The sequence below is a fragment of the Jaculus jaculus genome, chromosome 5, assembly GCF_020740685.1.
Source record: "Jaculus jaculus isolate mJacJac1 chromosome 5, mJacJac1.mat.Y.cur, whole genome shotgun sequence".
Taxonomy (NCBI): Eukaryota; Metazoa; Chordata; class Mammalia; order Rodentia; family Dipodidae; genus Jaculus; species Jaculus jaculus.
Genome location: NC_059106.1, coordinates 102,282,032 through 102,297,721, shown reverse-complemented (window position 1 = coordinate 102,297,721; position 15,690 = coordinate 102,282,032). Strand labels below are relative to the sequence as shown.

General features: G+C 39.0%; 1 protein-coding gene across 2 annotated transcripts in view; it reads left to right on the top strand.

Moving 5' to 3' along the window:
* Dnai4 (dynein axonemal intermediate chain 4) overlaps window positions 1-13,581 on the top strand; it is a 207,911-nt gene extending 194,330 nt beyond the window's left edge. Inside the window, exon 17 of one of the 2 annotated variants that reach the window (XM_045151138.1) lies at window positions 13,414-13,581. In XM_045151138.1, coding sequence (XP_045007073.1) covers window positions 13,414-13,464 — 51 coding nt within the window. In that variant the 3' untranslated portion in view covers window positions 13,465-13,581. The remainder of the gene's footprint in view (window positions 1-13,413) is intronic. The other variant, XM_045151139.1, reaches the window with a different exon arrangement.
* The last annotated feature ends 2,109 nt before the right edge of the window (window positions 13,582-15,690 follow it).

The following is a 15,690-nucleotide window of genomic DNA, read 5'->3' as shown; positions in this document are numbered from 1 at the left end:
AGCTGGGCTGGAGAGATGGCTTAGCGGTTAAGCACTTGCCTGTGAAGCCTAAGGACCCCGGTTCCAGGCTCGGTTCCCCAGGTCCCACGTTAGCCAGATGCACAAGGGGGCGCACACGTCTGCAGTTCGTTTGCAGTGGCTGGAAGCCCTGGCGCGCCCATCCTATCTCCCTCTATCTGTCTTTCTCCCTGTGTCTGTCTCTCTCAAATAAATAAATAAAAAATGAACAAAAAAAAATATTAAAAAAAAAAAGATATAAGAAGCTAACAGAACCCCAAACAGACTAGACCAAAAAAGAAACTCTCCAAGACATATTATCATTAAGACTCTAAACAATGAAAACAAAGAGAAATTCCTAAAAGCAGCAAGAGAGACACAACACATTACCCTATCAGGTAACCCCATCAGAATTACTTCACACTCTCCCAGTGGAAACCCTGAAAGCCAGATGGGCCTAGAATGGAACACTACAAAGTTTAAGAACCTATGGCTTCCAACCCAAACTTCTGTACCCAGCAAAAGTATCCCTCTTAGTAGATGGTAAAAGAAAAACTACCCATAATAAAAGTCAGTTCTACAACTATATGAACACAAAGCCAAGCCTACAGAGAATACTTCAGGGAATTCTCCACACAGAAGAGTCAAACAACCAAGCTCAAGAGCCTATAAGAAGCAGACTACAATAACCAAAACCAGAGAAGGCTCAAAAAACTACAAAGTCCAAGAAAACACCAAACCCCATAGAGCACCACAATATGGCAAGGTTTAAATCAGTTCTCAGCATTATTACCCTAAACATTAATGGCCTTAATTCACTCACCAAGAGACACAAGTTAACAGGGTTGATCAGAAAAATAGACCCTGCAAACTACTGTTTTCAAGAAACCCACCTCACCACTAAAGACAGACGCCTCCTCAGGGTGAAAGGGTGGAAAATAATATTCTAAGTGAGTGAAAATAAAAAACAAGCAGATGTTGGTATACTAATATTGAATAAAATAGACTTCAAATCAAAAGTAATTTTAAAAAGCCACTTCTTACACATAAAGAGAACAATCCAGCAAGAGGATATCACAATGATCAATATTCATGCACCAAATACAGGTGCACTATAGCTCATAAAACAAAACCTACTTGACAACAAAACAGAAATAAACACCAAGACCATCATAGTGGGGAACTTCAGTACTCCACTGTTAACAATAGATAGATCATCCAGACAGAAAATCCACAGGGAATTAAGAGAGCTAAACAACACCATAGATCAACTGGACCTACCAGGCATCTATAGAACATTCTACCCTAAATCTACAGAATACATATCCTTTTTAGCAGGCCAAAAGTGCAAAATTCATCATATACTGGTCCATAAAGCCTACCTTCATATATTTAGGTAAATTGACATTATTTCCTGCATGACATCAGACTACAATGCTATAAGGCTCAAAATTAACAAGAGATGCATCAGGAACTCCATCAGCTCCTTCAGTTTGAACAACACACTTTTAAACAATAAATGGGTTGTGGATGAAATAAAAAAGGGGATTGTAAAATTTTTGTAATTGGATGAGAATTAGAACACATTGTACCAAATTTTATGGGACACAATGAAGGCAGTCATTAAGGGAAAATTAATATGACCAAATGCCTTCATAATAGACAGAGAGATCCCAAATCAATCACCTAGCCATCTGAATGCACTGGAAAAACAAGAAGAATACAACCCCAAAAGCTCCAGGAAGAAATAATTATGGTCAGAGCAGAAACTAATGATTTGGAAACTAGAAAAACAAGAAAATTCATGAAACAAAGAGCTGGTTCTTTAAGAGAGAAAGAAAAATTAAAAAAAAACAAAAACAAGATTGATAAACCTCTTGCCAATTCCATTCAGCAAAGAAAAAGAGCAACACTTCAAATTAACAAAATTACAAGACAGGCAAACACACACCTAAGAAAATGTTCATCATCCCTAATCATCAGAGAAATGCAAATTAAAACAACTATGAGATTCCACCTTACCCCAATAAGGATAGCCAACATCAAAAGGTCAAATGAAAATAAATGCTGGCGAGGATGTGGAGAAGCAGGGACACTCATTCACTGTTGGTGGGAATGCAGGATGGTACAACCACTTTGGAAAGCAATATGGAGACTCCTGAAAAAGCTGACTATAGAAATACCAACAGACCCAGTTATACCATTACTGGGCATGTACCCTAAAACCTTCAAACCAAAAGCCAGAGAGATTTGCTCAACCATGTTTGTAGCAGCTCAATTCGTAATAGCTAAAAGCTGGAATCAACCCAGATGTCCATCATTAGAAGAATGGATAACAAAGATGTGGTATATCTACACAATGGAATTCTAAACAGCAGTAAGAAAAAATGACATAAAGAAATTTGAGGAAAAATGGTTGAACCTGGAACAGATCATTCTCAGCGAACTTACCCAATCACAGAAAAAAAATCGACACATAGTCTCACTCATCTGCAACACCTAACCTGAATTTGCCCAAGATGCCTTACATACCCAGCAAGTACCTCATGGACTAGACAATAAGATGGATGGGAGGGCGGGGAGGGAATCAAAGGGTGGAAAACAGTAATCCGGACCCAAACGGCAATGGTACCATAAAATTCTACTTCCTAAAAGACAGACCAAATGACTGAACCTTCACTAGTCCCTTATAGGAAACACATGAACCACAAGACACTGGAGAGGGTAGGATCAAGACTGACCTAAATCTCCTACATCTTCCCTCCCTCCCTCTCCCCCTCTCCCCTCTATCTCTCTCCTCTCTAACTCTTGTATATTAGTTATCTTTTTCCTCAATTTCTTAGTGGACACTGACCTGTAACCCCCACTTCCAGCTTGGGCCTACAATCCACAATGAGCTTTTGATCAAAGAAACCTACAAGGTTTCCCAAAACAATGACAGACTTCTGTCAGAGTAATTGATGACCCACCAAAGGCCAGTGGTAAGACCCTATTGCTGAAGACTCCATACGCAGCTGACACGTAAAATGGAATGACATGGCTGGAAGCCAGGAGAGAGTCAGTCCCCAGACAGTCAGCGTGTCTAGTGCCAGAAGGCGCTACATAGGCGACTGGGGGAAGTGACCAAGATCTGTCCAAGCAACACATTGTTTAACCTAAGTAGCAACAATTAACCGGATGTGATACCCATACAAGTGCAATAGTGGTACACAGCCATGGTGAGGAATCAATTGCTCTTGATTTGGCTAACTGATCCACTCAGTGGTACTAGACCCTTAGCTGGAGCTGGGAAACAAGTCAGAACCATACCCAAACACAAGCCCACTCTACAATATCAAGCTACCATCAATCACGGGGTATAAGAGGGCCTACACCTATCAAACTGTCTATCAAAAAAGTAAGTGTTATCTCAATTTTCTGGGTGCTAACTCACTCTCCGTTGGAGAATCTGCTTCTCTTTTCCAGATAGATGCAGATCCTAAGAAGAGAGCTGCCCCAACATACCTCAGAAGGGGCCCAACTGAAACTAAGGACAACTGGCGAAATAAGCAAGGGTGATGTTTTCCTGCGAACTGGATACCAGCACAAAGGGGAAGGAGATCAATTCAGAGAAAAATCAACTCCTACCAAATCAGAGAGCCAGAGCCTCAGAGGCCCCCAACACCTCAGGACTGAAGCAGACCAAAAATGAACCCAACATGGCTCAGGGAAATCTTGCGGAAGAGGGGGCGGAAAGAATGTCAGAGTTACATGTTGGGTCATGATTTTCAGAGACATTTATCATACTAATAACTGGGGGCTAACTCCACAATGCACGACCCATTTTCAATAATAAGGAGGGTCTAATGGGAGGGGGTAGATCACAGATGAGCCTAAATAATGGTACCAAACTGCCTGTATTTACTGAAAAGAAAACTAATAAATTAAATTAAAAAAAAAAAAAGAAAATAAAAATAAAAAAAAAATTAACAAAATTAGAAATGAAAAAGGAGCAATCACAACACACAAAAGTGAAACTGGAACAGTCATCAGGACATACTTCCAAAACCTCTACTCCACAAAACTGGATAATCTGGAAGAAATGGATAAATTTCTGGATACATTCCACCTATCAAAACTATATTCAGAACAGATTAATCTCCTAAACAAACCTATCACACCCATTGATATTGAGAGGGTAATCAAAAACTGCCCCAAAAGAATAGTCGAGGAACAGATGGCGTCTCAGCAAAATTCTATTAAACCCTCATGGAAGAACTGAAACCAATTTTTCTCAAACTGGTCCACATAATTGAAGAATAAGGAAAGCTTCCTAACTCCTTTTATGATGCTAGTATCACTTTAATACCAAAACAATACAGATATACAACAAGAAAACTATAGGCCTATATCCCTGATGAATTTAGAAAGAGCCTGAACAAAATCATCAAACCGAATTCAACAACACATCAAAACATATACTATCAGTACAAAACATGGAGAGACCTGGCTGGAATCTGGAAGAGAGCCAGTCCCCAGACAGTTAGCCCATCTAGTTCTAGAAGGTGCTACATGAGCTACTGGGGAAAATGGCCAACATTTGTCTGAGCAACTCGAGGCCTAGGCTACTCAGAAACAAATAATCTGACATGCTGCTCATACAAATGGAGTAGTGACACACAGCCATGGTGGGTAACCAACTGCTCTTGGATTAGTTAATAGCTCTGCTCAGTGGAAATAAACCCATATCTGGAACTGGGAAACAAGTCAGAATCATATCCAGATAATGAGTTTGCTTTCCAATATCAAGCTTCCACTAAACTTGGGTTACAAGAGGGCCTATACCCATTAAACTCTCTCTAAAATAATAATGGATATCCCATCTAGCCTGTACTGACTTCACTTTCCGTTGGAGAATCTGCTTCTCTTTTTCAGACAGAAGCAAGACCTGCGGAGAGAAATAACCCATCACACTTCACCAGCGCCCCAGCTGAAACTATAGAAGTATTGAGGAAATGAGCGTTCTTTGTGAACTTGATATCTGCACAAGGGTAAAGGAGATAGACACTGAGGATACCCAACACCTATCAAACCAGAGGGCCAGAAGCTCCTAAGAGCCCATCACTGAAGTAGACTTAAAATGAACACAACATGGCTCAGAGAATTTCATGGAAGGGGGTGGAAAGATTGTTAGAGCCACAAGTTGTTTCATTATGCACAGAGACATTGCTTGTTCCCCATAACTCATGACTGCCCTCATAGTGCATGACCCACAATCCCCTTGGAGATGGCTAGCATCCCCAGTGTGGAGGATCCCTTTGCAGGGGAAGCAGGGATGAGGGAAAGGAATAGTGTCAACATGTGCTGTTTACATACTGAGTATGTCTATAACTAATAAAAAAATTAAAAATAAAAGAATATTTAGAGATAGCATATTGGGGCTGGAGAGATGGCTTAATGGTTAAGTCACTTGTCTGAGAAGCTTAAACACCCAGGTTCAATTCCTCAGTACCCACATAAGCCAGATGCACAAGGTGGCACATGTATCTGGAGTTTATTTGCAGTGGCTGGCCAGAGGCTCTGGCATGCCCTTTTTCACTCTATCTGCCTCTGTCTCTCTCTTTTTCTCAAATAAATAAAATGTTTTTAAAAGATTAATAAAAGATAAGTAGGAGCCAGGTATAGTGGCACACACCTTTAATCCCAGCACTCAGGAGGCAGAGATAGGAGGATCACTGTGAGTTCAAGGCCACCCTGAGACTACATAGTGAATTCCAGGTCAGCCTGGACTACAGTGAAACCCTACCTCAGAAACCAAAAATATAAATAAATAAATAAATAAAAGATAAGTAGTTCAGTGCAAACATGAGAGACTGAGGGGTGGGGGGTGCAAAACCACTGGAGTTAAAACAGCTGGGTCCACATATTGCTTGTAACCCTAGTCCTACAAAAGAGAGCAGAGACAAGGCAATTGTCTCCTCAGCTTGTGAAAAACAGAAATATCTGGTATCAGTAACAGACTCCAGTTCAAGTAAGAATGGATAGAAGAGCAAGGGAGCAACAATTGGAGCAGTTCTTCAGCTACCATAGTAGAGTACCCACTGCCACAGGCAAGCACATCAGGCACTGTAAGGATACATACATGTGAATATACCATACACAAACACCACAAAGCAGAACAACAACAACAAAAAGATGGGAATAATATTATTGCTGAATTTAACACTTTTAAATATTATGTCTAGAACTTAATATTTTGTCTACTGTATAATTGAAACTTGGTAATTGTTAGTTGTAGTTGAAATAAATATACTTTGATATTGTCACATTTTCCTGAAGTAATGGTTTAGCATTATCCTGTTCTCATACTGAGATAGTCTAATATGAACACTTTGTTGCCAAAAGTTGACAAATGACTCATTTCATTGAAGGCATATAGTTTTTATCATAGATTTTCTATATTTTCTTTCTTTCTCATTGTTATTGCAAATAACAATTTGATATATATTATCACAAATATGAAAACTATATTAAAAACTACTTAAAAATAGGAAAAAAACACTGACTCCAGTAGTAGAATGGGAAATGGTCATGAGCAAAGCATCCACTGTGTTACTTTACATATATTTACATAAAGTATTAAATATAAGGAAAATAATGAAGATTTTCCCATATAACATAGTTCCTTAAACTTTTTTATGGGCCTTTTCAGTACTGGCAAACATTTGGTAAACTAAGCTCTCTCGTACTGATGTTTTGGGCAGAAACTGAGATAAGCCATCTGGAAGCAGTTTAGCTATCTGAAACTAATGCTGTTAAAAGTGTTCAGGTATGACCCGGGAGTGGTGGTACATGCCTTTAATCCCAGCACTTGGGAGGCAGAGGTAGGAGGATTGCCATGCAATCCTGAGACTACATAGTGAATTCCATGTCATCTTGGGCTAGAGCAAGACCCTTCCCCCCCCCCAAAAAAAAAATGAGAAAAAAGAAGAGAAAGAGAAAAAATGTTCAGGTAATTTGAATTCCCTTGAACTAGCAGTTTGTTTGGGCCCCTATACTATAGAAGTATTCACAAATCCAGTAAAAGAAATTGATTCTGAAAATGCTTTGAATCAGATGAGAAAGAAAAGATAAAAGGAAAAGAGAGCAACATGGGTGTGCAGTAAGAGCCAAGAGTGGCAGTACACCCAAATGGTTGATTACATCTGGTCACCGGCAGGACAGTGGTAGTCATTTGAGATCAGAAAAAGTACAATTCCATGAGGAAGAATTTGCTCTTTGTTCCAAGTCACATAGGAAAAACAATAAAATTAGATACCCCTGTCTCATATTTTGTACAATGATGAACTCCAAATTGATTAAAGACCTTTATGAAAAGCAAAACAAACTGCTAGAAGTATAGCTTCATGCTCCAGAGTAAATGATGGATAAATAATAGCTTTTTGTTGTTTTTAAAATATTTATTTCCTTATTTATGCGTGTGTTACTTTGTGCATCTGGCTTTTTGAACTTGGGCCATAGGGCTTTGCAAGCAAGTGCCTTTACCCATTAATCTCTCCAGTCTGGGATTTTTTTAAGTGTAATATTTTTCTCTTTATTAGTTATGCACATACTCAGTGTGTAAACAGCCATGTTGGTACCATCATTAGCCTCCTCCCTGTCCTTCCCCCTCTGAAGGGACCCTCCTCATTGGGGATTGTGGGTCATGCATTGTTGGGGAAGCCATCAGTTATGTGGAAGAGGCAATGTCTCTGTGCATAATGTCCCAACTTGTGGCTTTAACACTCTTTCCGCTCCCTTTTCTGCAAATTTCCCTGAGCCATGTTGGGTTCATTTTAGGTTTACTTCAGTGATGAAGTCTTGGGAGGTTCTGTGTCTCTGGATATCTGGCTTGGGAGGAGTTGAGTATCCTCTGTGTCTGTCTTCTTCACCCTTGTCTGGTACCAGATTCACCAAGAGAGCAGCAGTCTTGCTCATTTCCCCAATTACTCTACGGTTTCAGCTGGGGCCTTGGTGAGGTGTGATGGGCTGATTCTGTCCTCAGCTTCTGCATCCATCTGAAAAAAAGAAGCAGATTCTTCAACAGAGAGTGAAGTCAGCACCAGGTAAATGGGATGAACATTATTATTTTAGAGAGAATTTAATAGGTGTAGGCCCTCTTGCAACCCATGATTGGTGGAAGCTTGATATTGGAGAGCGAGCTCATTTTTTAGATATGGTTCTGACTTGTTTCCCAGCTCTAGCTATGGGCTCCATTCCACTGAGAAGATCCGTTAGCCAATTCAAGTGCAGTTGGTTGCCCACCATGGCTGTGTGCCACTGATGCACTTGTGTGAGCATCATGTCGTGTTGTTTGCTGCTGAGTGGCTTAGACCACAGGTTTCTGGAACTGATGTTGGTCATTTTCCCCCAGTCATTCATGTAGCTCCTTTTGGCACTAGATGAGCTAACAGTCTGGGGACTGAGTCTCTTCCAGATTCCAGCCAGGTGTCCATGTTCCATACCAATAGTTTATGGTGTCTTTGGCAGTAGGGTCTTACCACTAATCTTTGGTGTGTCATCAAGTGTTCTGACAGAAATCTGTCTTCTTTTGGAAAACCTTGTAGTTCTTTCTTATCAACAGTTCATGTGGATGTTCACTGCATCCTGGTACTGGGAGTTTCAGGCCATCACCAAGGGAAATGAAGGAAGAAAAAGATAGGTAATATAGAGGACATAGAGAGAAAAGAGAGAGAGAGAGAAACAGAAGAAGATTATGGTTAGTCTTCATCATACCCTTCCACAGCCCTGTGATTCAGGTTTTCCCTCTAAGGACCTGATGATGCTTCAACCTTTTATTCTCTCTTTCAGGATATAGGATTTTATGGTACCATTTCCACTTGGCTCCAGTTTTGTGTCACTCCCATTCCCTTACCCTCCCCATCCATCCCACCCTCCCTATTATCCAGTCCTTGAGATGCCTATTAGGAATGTTAGCATCTCACAGCCCAGAATTTTAAAAATTAATTTATTTTAAAATATTTTGTTTTTATTTTAGAGAGTAAGAGAAAGAGGCAGATAGAGAGGCGGAGAGAGAGAGAGAAAGAAAGAGAAAGAACAGGCATGCCAGAGGCTTCAGCCACTGCAAATGAACTCCAGATGATTGTACTACCTTGTGCATCTATCTTTATCTGGTTCCTGGGGAATCAAAGTAGGGTCCTTTGGCTTTGCCAACAAGTGCCTTAACCATTCAGCCATCTCTCTTGCCCCAGATTTTTTGAATAAAGAAAAAAGTCCCCTAATGTTTATCTATCTTTCATAGTATACTTTGGCTTAAATAACTTGTTTAAATGCTATACTGCAACATGAAAAAAATAATAGACCTTAAAATTTTATATTTAAAGTATTTTTATTTATTTATTTATTTTGAGAGCGACAGACACACAGAGAAAGACAGATAGAGGGAGAGAGAGAGGGAATGGGCGCACCAGGGCTTCCAGCCTCTGCAAATGAACTCCAGCCGCGTGCGCCCCCTTGTGCATCTGGCTAACGTGGGACCTGGGGAACTGAGCCTCGAACCAAGGTCCTTAGGCTTCACAGGCAAGCGCTTAACCGCTAAGCCACCTCTCCAGCCCAAAATTTTATATTTAGATTACTTACTTTATTTCCAATTTATGGCCACCAGTCTAGGTGGATTGTTTAAGTATACATTTATGTAAAAAAATGTTTATCTCTTAGGCAGTCTGATGTGAAAATTCTTTCATATATAATGAATATTAAAATATCAAATATGTAAAAATTCTTTTATACAGAAAATATTAAAAATTATGTTTGTCTCCATATATCATTTCTTCATACACCATTTATTTTTCTCAGAGTAAAAGAGAATAATGCTTTAAGTACTTTTGGAGATTACTTAATTTCTCCATTTGACTGAGATGTATAACAGCTGTAGATGTTAGCTAGGGAATGAGATCTGACGCTAACTGGGCTGCCAGGCTGAGCCCTGTGTGATAGATTTGTCTATGTTCTCCAGATGGAGTGTCCTCATAGTGCATTGTCCCCAAGGTCTACTACATGTGACTTGAGGTCTTTACCTTTCCACAGAAGTGTGCAGTCAATTCTGCCCATATTGATGCCTCCATCTTAAGTTCATTTATTTACTGTGACAGTGCATTCTAAATTACTACAGTTTTATTATGGTAGGCTACAACATTTTCAGATGCTTAACTAATACTCTGTTAATATAAGCTATATGTCCACCCTAGGGCTTTATTTCTTTAGCAGTGATATTAAAGATACACTAAGGAGAAAACTATGACTGATATTTATAGCAGTAATTTTTCTGCCTTGATACATTGAAAGTAATTTTAAGTGATGATTAGTAAAGGACTAGATAAGTAAAATATAGCACTTTCGTACATGCCATTACAAATACAGCAATTTGAATGACATGCAGCATAATGTGGTGATCTTCCATTTTTCTTCTGTTATATAATGGTGTAGGTGAAAGTAGTTTTTGGTTTTTTTTAACTTTTTTGATGATCTTTATATATCTGCACAATATACCCTGAACATATCCCCTCCCACTACCATCCTTTTTCCTCCCTCCACCTAGCCCCCTTTTCTATTTTGATGTCATGTATTTTTTGCCCTTTTTCAGCATCACATAAATATGTTGATGAGAGCAGTATTATACAAGTCTTATGAAGGAAACTACAGCCTCAGTGAGGTCATCAATACAAGACCATTTTATCTGGAACTGAAAAATCTTGAATAAATCTAAAAAACACAGTGTTGAGTTATGCCAGAAAGATTCCAGAAGTACAGTATGCTAAAATTATGAAAATATTTAAACACTGAACAGTTATAAACAAATGTAGTGGCCCACACCAATAATCCCAACAGTCAGGAATCAGTGGCAGAAGGCCCTGGCTCACCCATACTCACTGTCTGTCTTTTTTTCTATCTCAAGTAAGTAAATAAAAAATAATTATAAACTGAAGAAAGGTAGAGGACTTCTGGGCAAGATGGCGTTCCCCCTAGCTGCACCACACCTCCTGGGGAAGGAAAAGCAAGACGCCTAGGGTTCATCAGGTCTTCTGTGGGAAGGCAGAGGAGCAAAGCAGGAATCTGCTGATTCCCATGCTCTTGGTAGCCCACCAGTCCCCCAATCTGCTCAAGCAACTACCCTAGCCATAGTCCCAGCCACAGGTTTCTCCTGCACTGACCATAGGCAAGGGGACCCAGGCCCGGAGGCCAGCATAACTCTGCATACACCTCCATGATAGAAAATGTCATCCCATTTGCCACTACCCCTCTCACCCCTGTGCAGGGATCCAGGCCAGCAGACTAGCATTTCCCCAAGGGCCCTCCAGGCAGAAACACCTTCCCACTTGCCTCCACTCCCCTGATCAGAGAGACCTACAAGGTTTCCCAAAAGAAGACAGATTTCTGTCACAGTACTTGACCCACCAAAGGTTAGTGGTAAGACCCTACTGCTGAAGATGCCATATGCTATTGGTAGGAACATAGAGTGGACTGGCTGGAATATGGAAGAGAGTCATTTCCCAGACAGTTAGCTCATCTAGTGCCAGAAGGTGCTACATGAGCAACTGGGGGAAAATGACTAACATCTGTCCAAGCAACTTGTGGTCTAAGCTATTCAGCAGCAAACAACCTGACATGATGCTCACACAAGTGCAATAGTGGCACACAGCCATGGTGGGTAACCAACTGCTCTAGATTTGGCTAACAGACCCACTCAGTGGAATGGAACCCATAGCTGGAGCAGGGAAACAGGTCAGAACCATATCCAAACAATGAGCCCACTCTCCATTATCAAGCTCCCACCAGTCGTGGGCTACAAGAGGGCCTATATTTAATAAATTCTCTCTAAACTAATAATGGTTATCCCATTTTTCTGGTGCTGACTTCACTCTCCGTTGGAGAATTTGCTTCTCTTTTTCAGATGGATGCAGATCCTGAGGAGAGAATCAGGCCATTGCATCTCAACAGGGCCCCATCTGAAACCAAGGAATTGGGGAAATGAGCTGCTATCTTGGTGAACTTGGTACCAGCACAAGAGTGAAGGAGATAGACACAGAGGCTCCCAAGACTTCATCACTGAAATAGACCTAAAATGAACCCAATATGGCTCAGGGAAATTTGCAGAAGAGTGGGCGGAAAGATTGTTAGAGCACATGTTGGGACATTATGCACAGATACATTGCCTCTTACCCATAGCTGATGGCTACCCCCACAATACACTACTAACATTCCCCAACAAACAGAGTCCTTTCAGAGGGGGGAGGACAGATAGGAGGCTAAGGATGGTATCAACACGGTTGTATACACACTGTGTACATAACTAATAAAATTTTTTTTAAAAAGTGAAAAAACTGAGGAAGAAGGCAAGGGATGTAGCTCATTTGGTAGAATGCTTGCTTAGACTTTATGTTTTAGACAAAAACAAAAAAAGGTTTGGGCTGGAGAGATTGGTAAGTAGTTAAGTAAGGCCTGTGAAGCCTAAGGTTTGATTCCCCAGTACCCATGTAAGCCAGATGCACATGGTGGCACATATGTCTGGCATTCATTTGCAGTGGATAGAAGCCCTGGTGTACCCATTCTCTCCCTACTTCCCCCATATTACAAAACTAAATAAATAAAATATTAAAAAGTTTTATTTCCATGAGCTTACTCAGTTATAACAACCTTTATAATTACATGCTGACTTTCTCAAGATTATGCTACCTTGTAATAGAGAAAACTGGTCTTCTACATTTAGTTTTCATCTTTCACTATCCTACTTTCTTTTCTTAATATTTTATTTTTATTTATTTATTTGAAAGAAGAAAAGAAGCTGAGAGAGAGGATGGGTGTGCCAGGGCTTCCACCCAGTGCAAACAAGCTCCAGATGCATGTGCCACCTTGTGCATCTCTCCAGCCCCACCTTCCTACTTTCTTAAAAGCTCACCCTTCATCTTTGGTTGCTGTCCTTTTATATATGATCATTTTGTCATTTTTACTACAAAGATAAATATCGTTAAATGAAAATACAGAACCCAGTTGGGTATTGAGAAGTTATCTCTAAATGATGCATTAACAGGTCAGGAAAGAACTGGAAATGTCACGAACAGGTATGTCACAGATGAGAAAGGTCAGATTTAAGCATTAAGTAAATAAAAGCTTCTAAAATAGTCCTCTTAGTGAAACTTATAAAAGCATTTGTCAAACTTCATTGAAGGCAACTTTTATGGCAAAAGCAGGTATATGCTAGGAAGTTAAGTGTTACTATTTTAACTACCTTTTTGCTCTATTTCATTATCTTACTGGATGCTTTTTATATGTATATCAGCAACTTAATAGATTTTTAAATGGCATTTTAAAGAACACTTTACCTTTCAAGTTATGTTTTATTGCATTGTAATCATGTTAACTTTTTTTTCTTCTTTGCAGGGAGATGTAATAAGCACTTTGCTTGGGCCAAAGTCAAATCAACCAGGATAACTTATCATTTCCAATTTGTCCTTTTGCCTTTTAAGGAAAAGTAACACTGTTTAATATGTAATAGCTTTATTGTATGCTATAAACTGAAATTTTGATTTTAGAAAATAATACTTGATATATGACTCAATTTAAATTAGCTTTTATTTCAGAAATAAGAGATTAGTTTATAATATAAGTTAGTTATAAGATTTTGATGGAATTTTCTAAAGATATTTCTACTCTGTTTCTTGGTCATATTTGATATATATATATATGGCTGTAAATTATCTAAATGGCTTAGAAAAATGATTTTGATAGCAGCAAAACTAAGATTTTTTTAGAATTACTTAAACCAACTTAGAGATTTTAGAATTACTTAAACCACAGTCTTTACCTGACAAAATTCCACCAAGTTTTAAGTCTTTTGCATTCCAACTGTTTTGGGGATTTATCATTACATGTTTGTTAGGGTGATGAGAATAGTGGATTCTTATATCCAAATGTGAAGGTAAATATTATTCTCCTAAATAAATATGAGAACTGACACCATAGAACTTTTTTAGAATGCTTGTCAAGGGGCAAGTACCAGAACTGCCTTGCTTGGCTAGCAATCACCCTATTCCCAAAAGAGTGAGAGAGACTAATCTGAAATGTACTAAGGCATCTTCTTCTGCATCTCTGAATATGCTTCAAAATATAAGCCCAGACTAAAATAGACTTAACAAGAAAATAATGTATCTCTGACCTATAGGTCACATCAGGATATTTTATGAAGACTACTAGAGAGAGATTGTGGAAACAAAGGTGGGAGTGCAAGTTGAGACTTCTCCACATGATTTTCTCAAGATTGTGCTACCTGGTGATAGAGAAAACTGATCTTCTACATTCAGTTTTCATCTTTCACTATCCAACTTTCAGGATAATAGGTGGTCCATGTGGTTCGCTTTAGCCAGTCTGCTTTGGAATTAAAAGAGACCATAGGGACCTGTGGCTATTTTGTAAAGCACTTTTAGTAGAGAGAAGAGGGTAGGGCATATTATACTCACAAACTCTTTGGAGGGAGATACATATATACATTATGAACTGACAATGGAATCCGTGCAGCAGTAATAACTACATTTTATAAGTATGCATCTTGTTATGATCTCAATTTGTTTAGAGCTATCTAATTAAACAAAAGTAAGGCAGGGTTTTTTTTTAGGTGGAATGAGAGCTTAGGTCATAAGGACTTTACATATATACTGGCACAAATCATTGTAATACCTTTTTCTTTCTGAAAGAATAAACTTCCTATATAAATTTGTATAACTAATAAAATGATTTAATAGAAAAAAGTTCTTTTATTATGTATTTTTAATCTTTTTTAATATTCTCATTTTTCATCAACCAAGGTTAAAATAAAGCTATTATTTTTGGATCCTGGACAATTGCTCTTAAGGCATTGTGCCTCTTCTACTACTTATTTCTCCTCTTGATCCTGCTGTCATAAATAAATGATTTTCCCATACCTACAGACTGCCACCAAATTTTACTTAGAAATTTCAGAAGGAATTATTTTCTCTGTGTTAAAGGCTGGTTATGGACCCTTAGAGTAAATTCTATTTAGCTTAAACTTCTAGGAATTGTTTGAGAATTCTTCCCGGCCAATCTCATGTTATCTTTAAGTACATATGCATGCATGTGTGCCGGTCAGGAACTTAAAAAAAGGTGATGTGCTAAGTTTAGGCTCTTGTATTGGTGCTAGAAATTATATGTTACTTTCTCATTTCTGGGACAAAATTCTCAACCAGAAGCAATGTATAAAGGAAACGTAATTTAATTCAGTTTACGATCCCAGAGGATAGTGTCCTTCATGGCAGGCAGGGCATGGCAGGCTGCAGTGGGATGTCAGCATATCATTATACTTACTATATACAGTAAGTTGTAAGAGAGAAAACAGTATATGGGACCCAGCTGTCAACACCTCGGGGACTATCTCCCACTGACATATTTCCTATCTTGAGTGTTTTAAAGTTTCATTGCACAGATCCTTTACTTCCTTGGTTAGGTTTATTCCAGGGTACATTTTTTAAATGCATTTGTGATGGGAGTGATTCCCTGATTTCATCCTCAGCGTGTTTGTTGCTAGCATATAGAAAGACTACTGATTTCTGCATGTTATTTTTAAAATATTTTATTTTTATTTATTTTAGAGAGAAGGAGGGAGGGAGGGATATGGGCGGGGAGAGAATGGGCATGCCAGGGAAT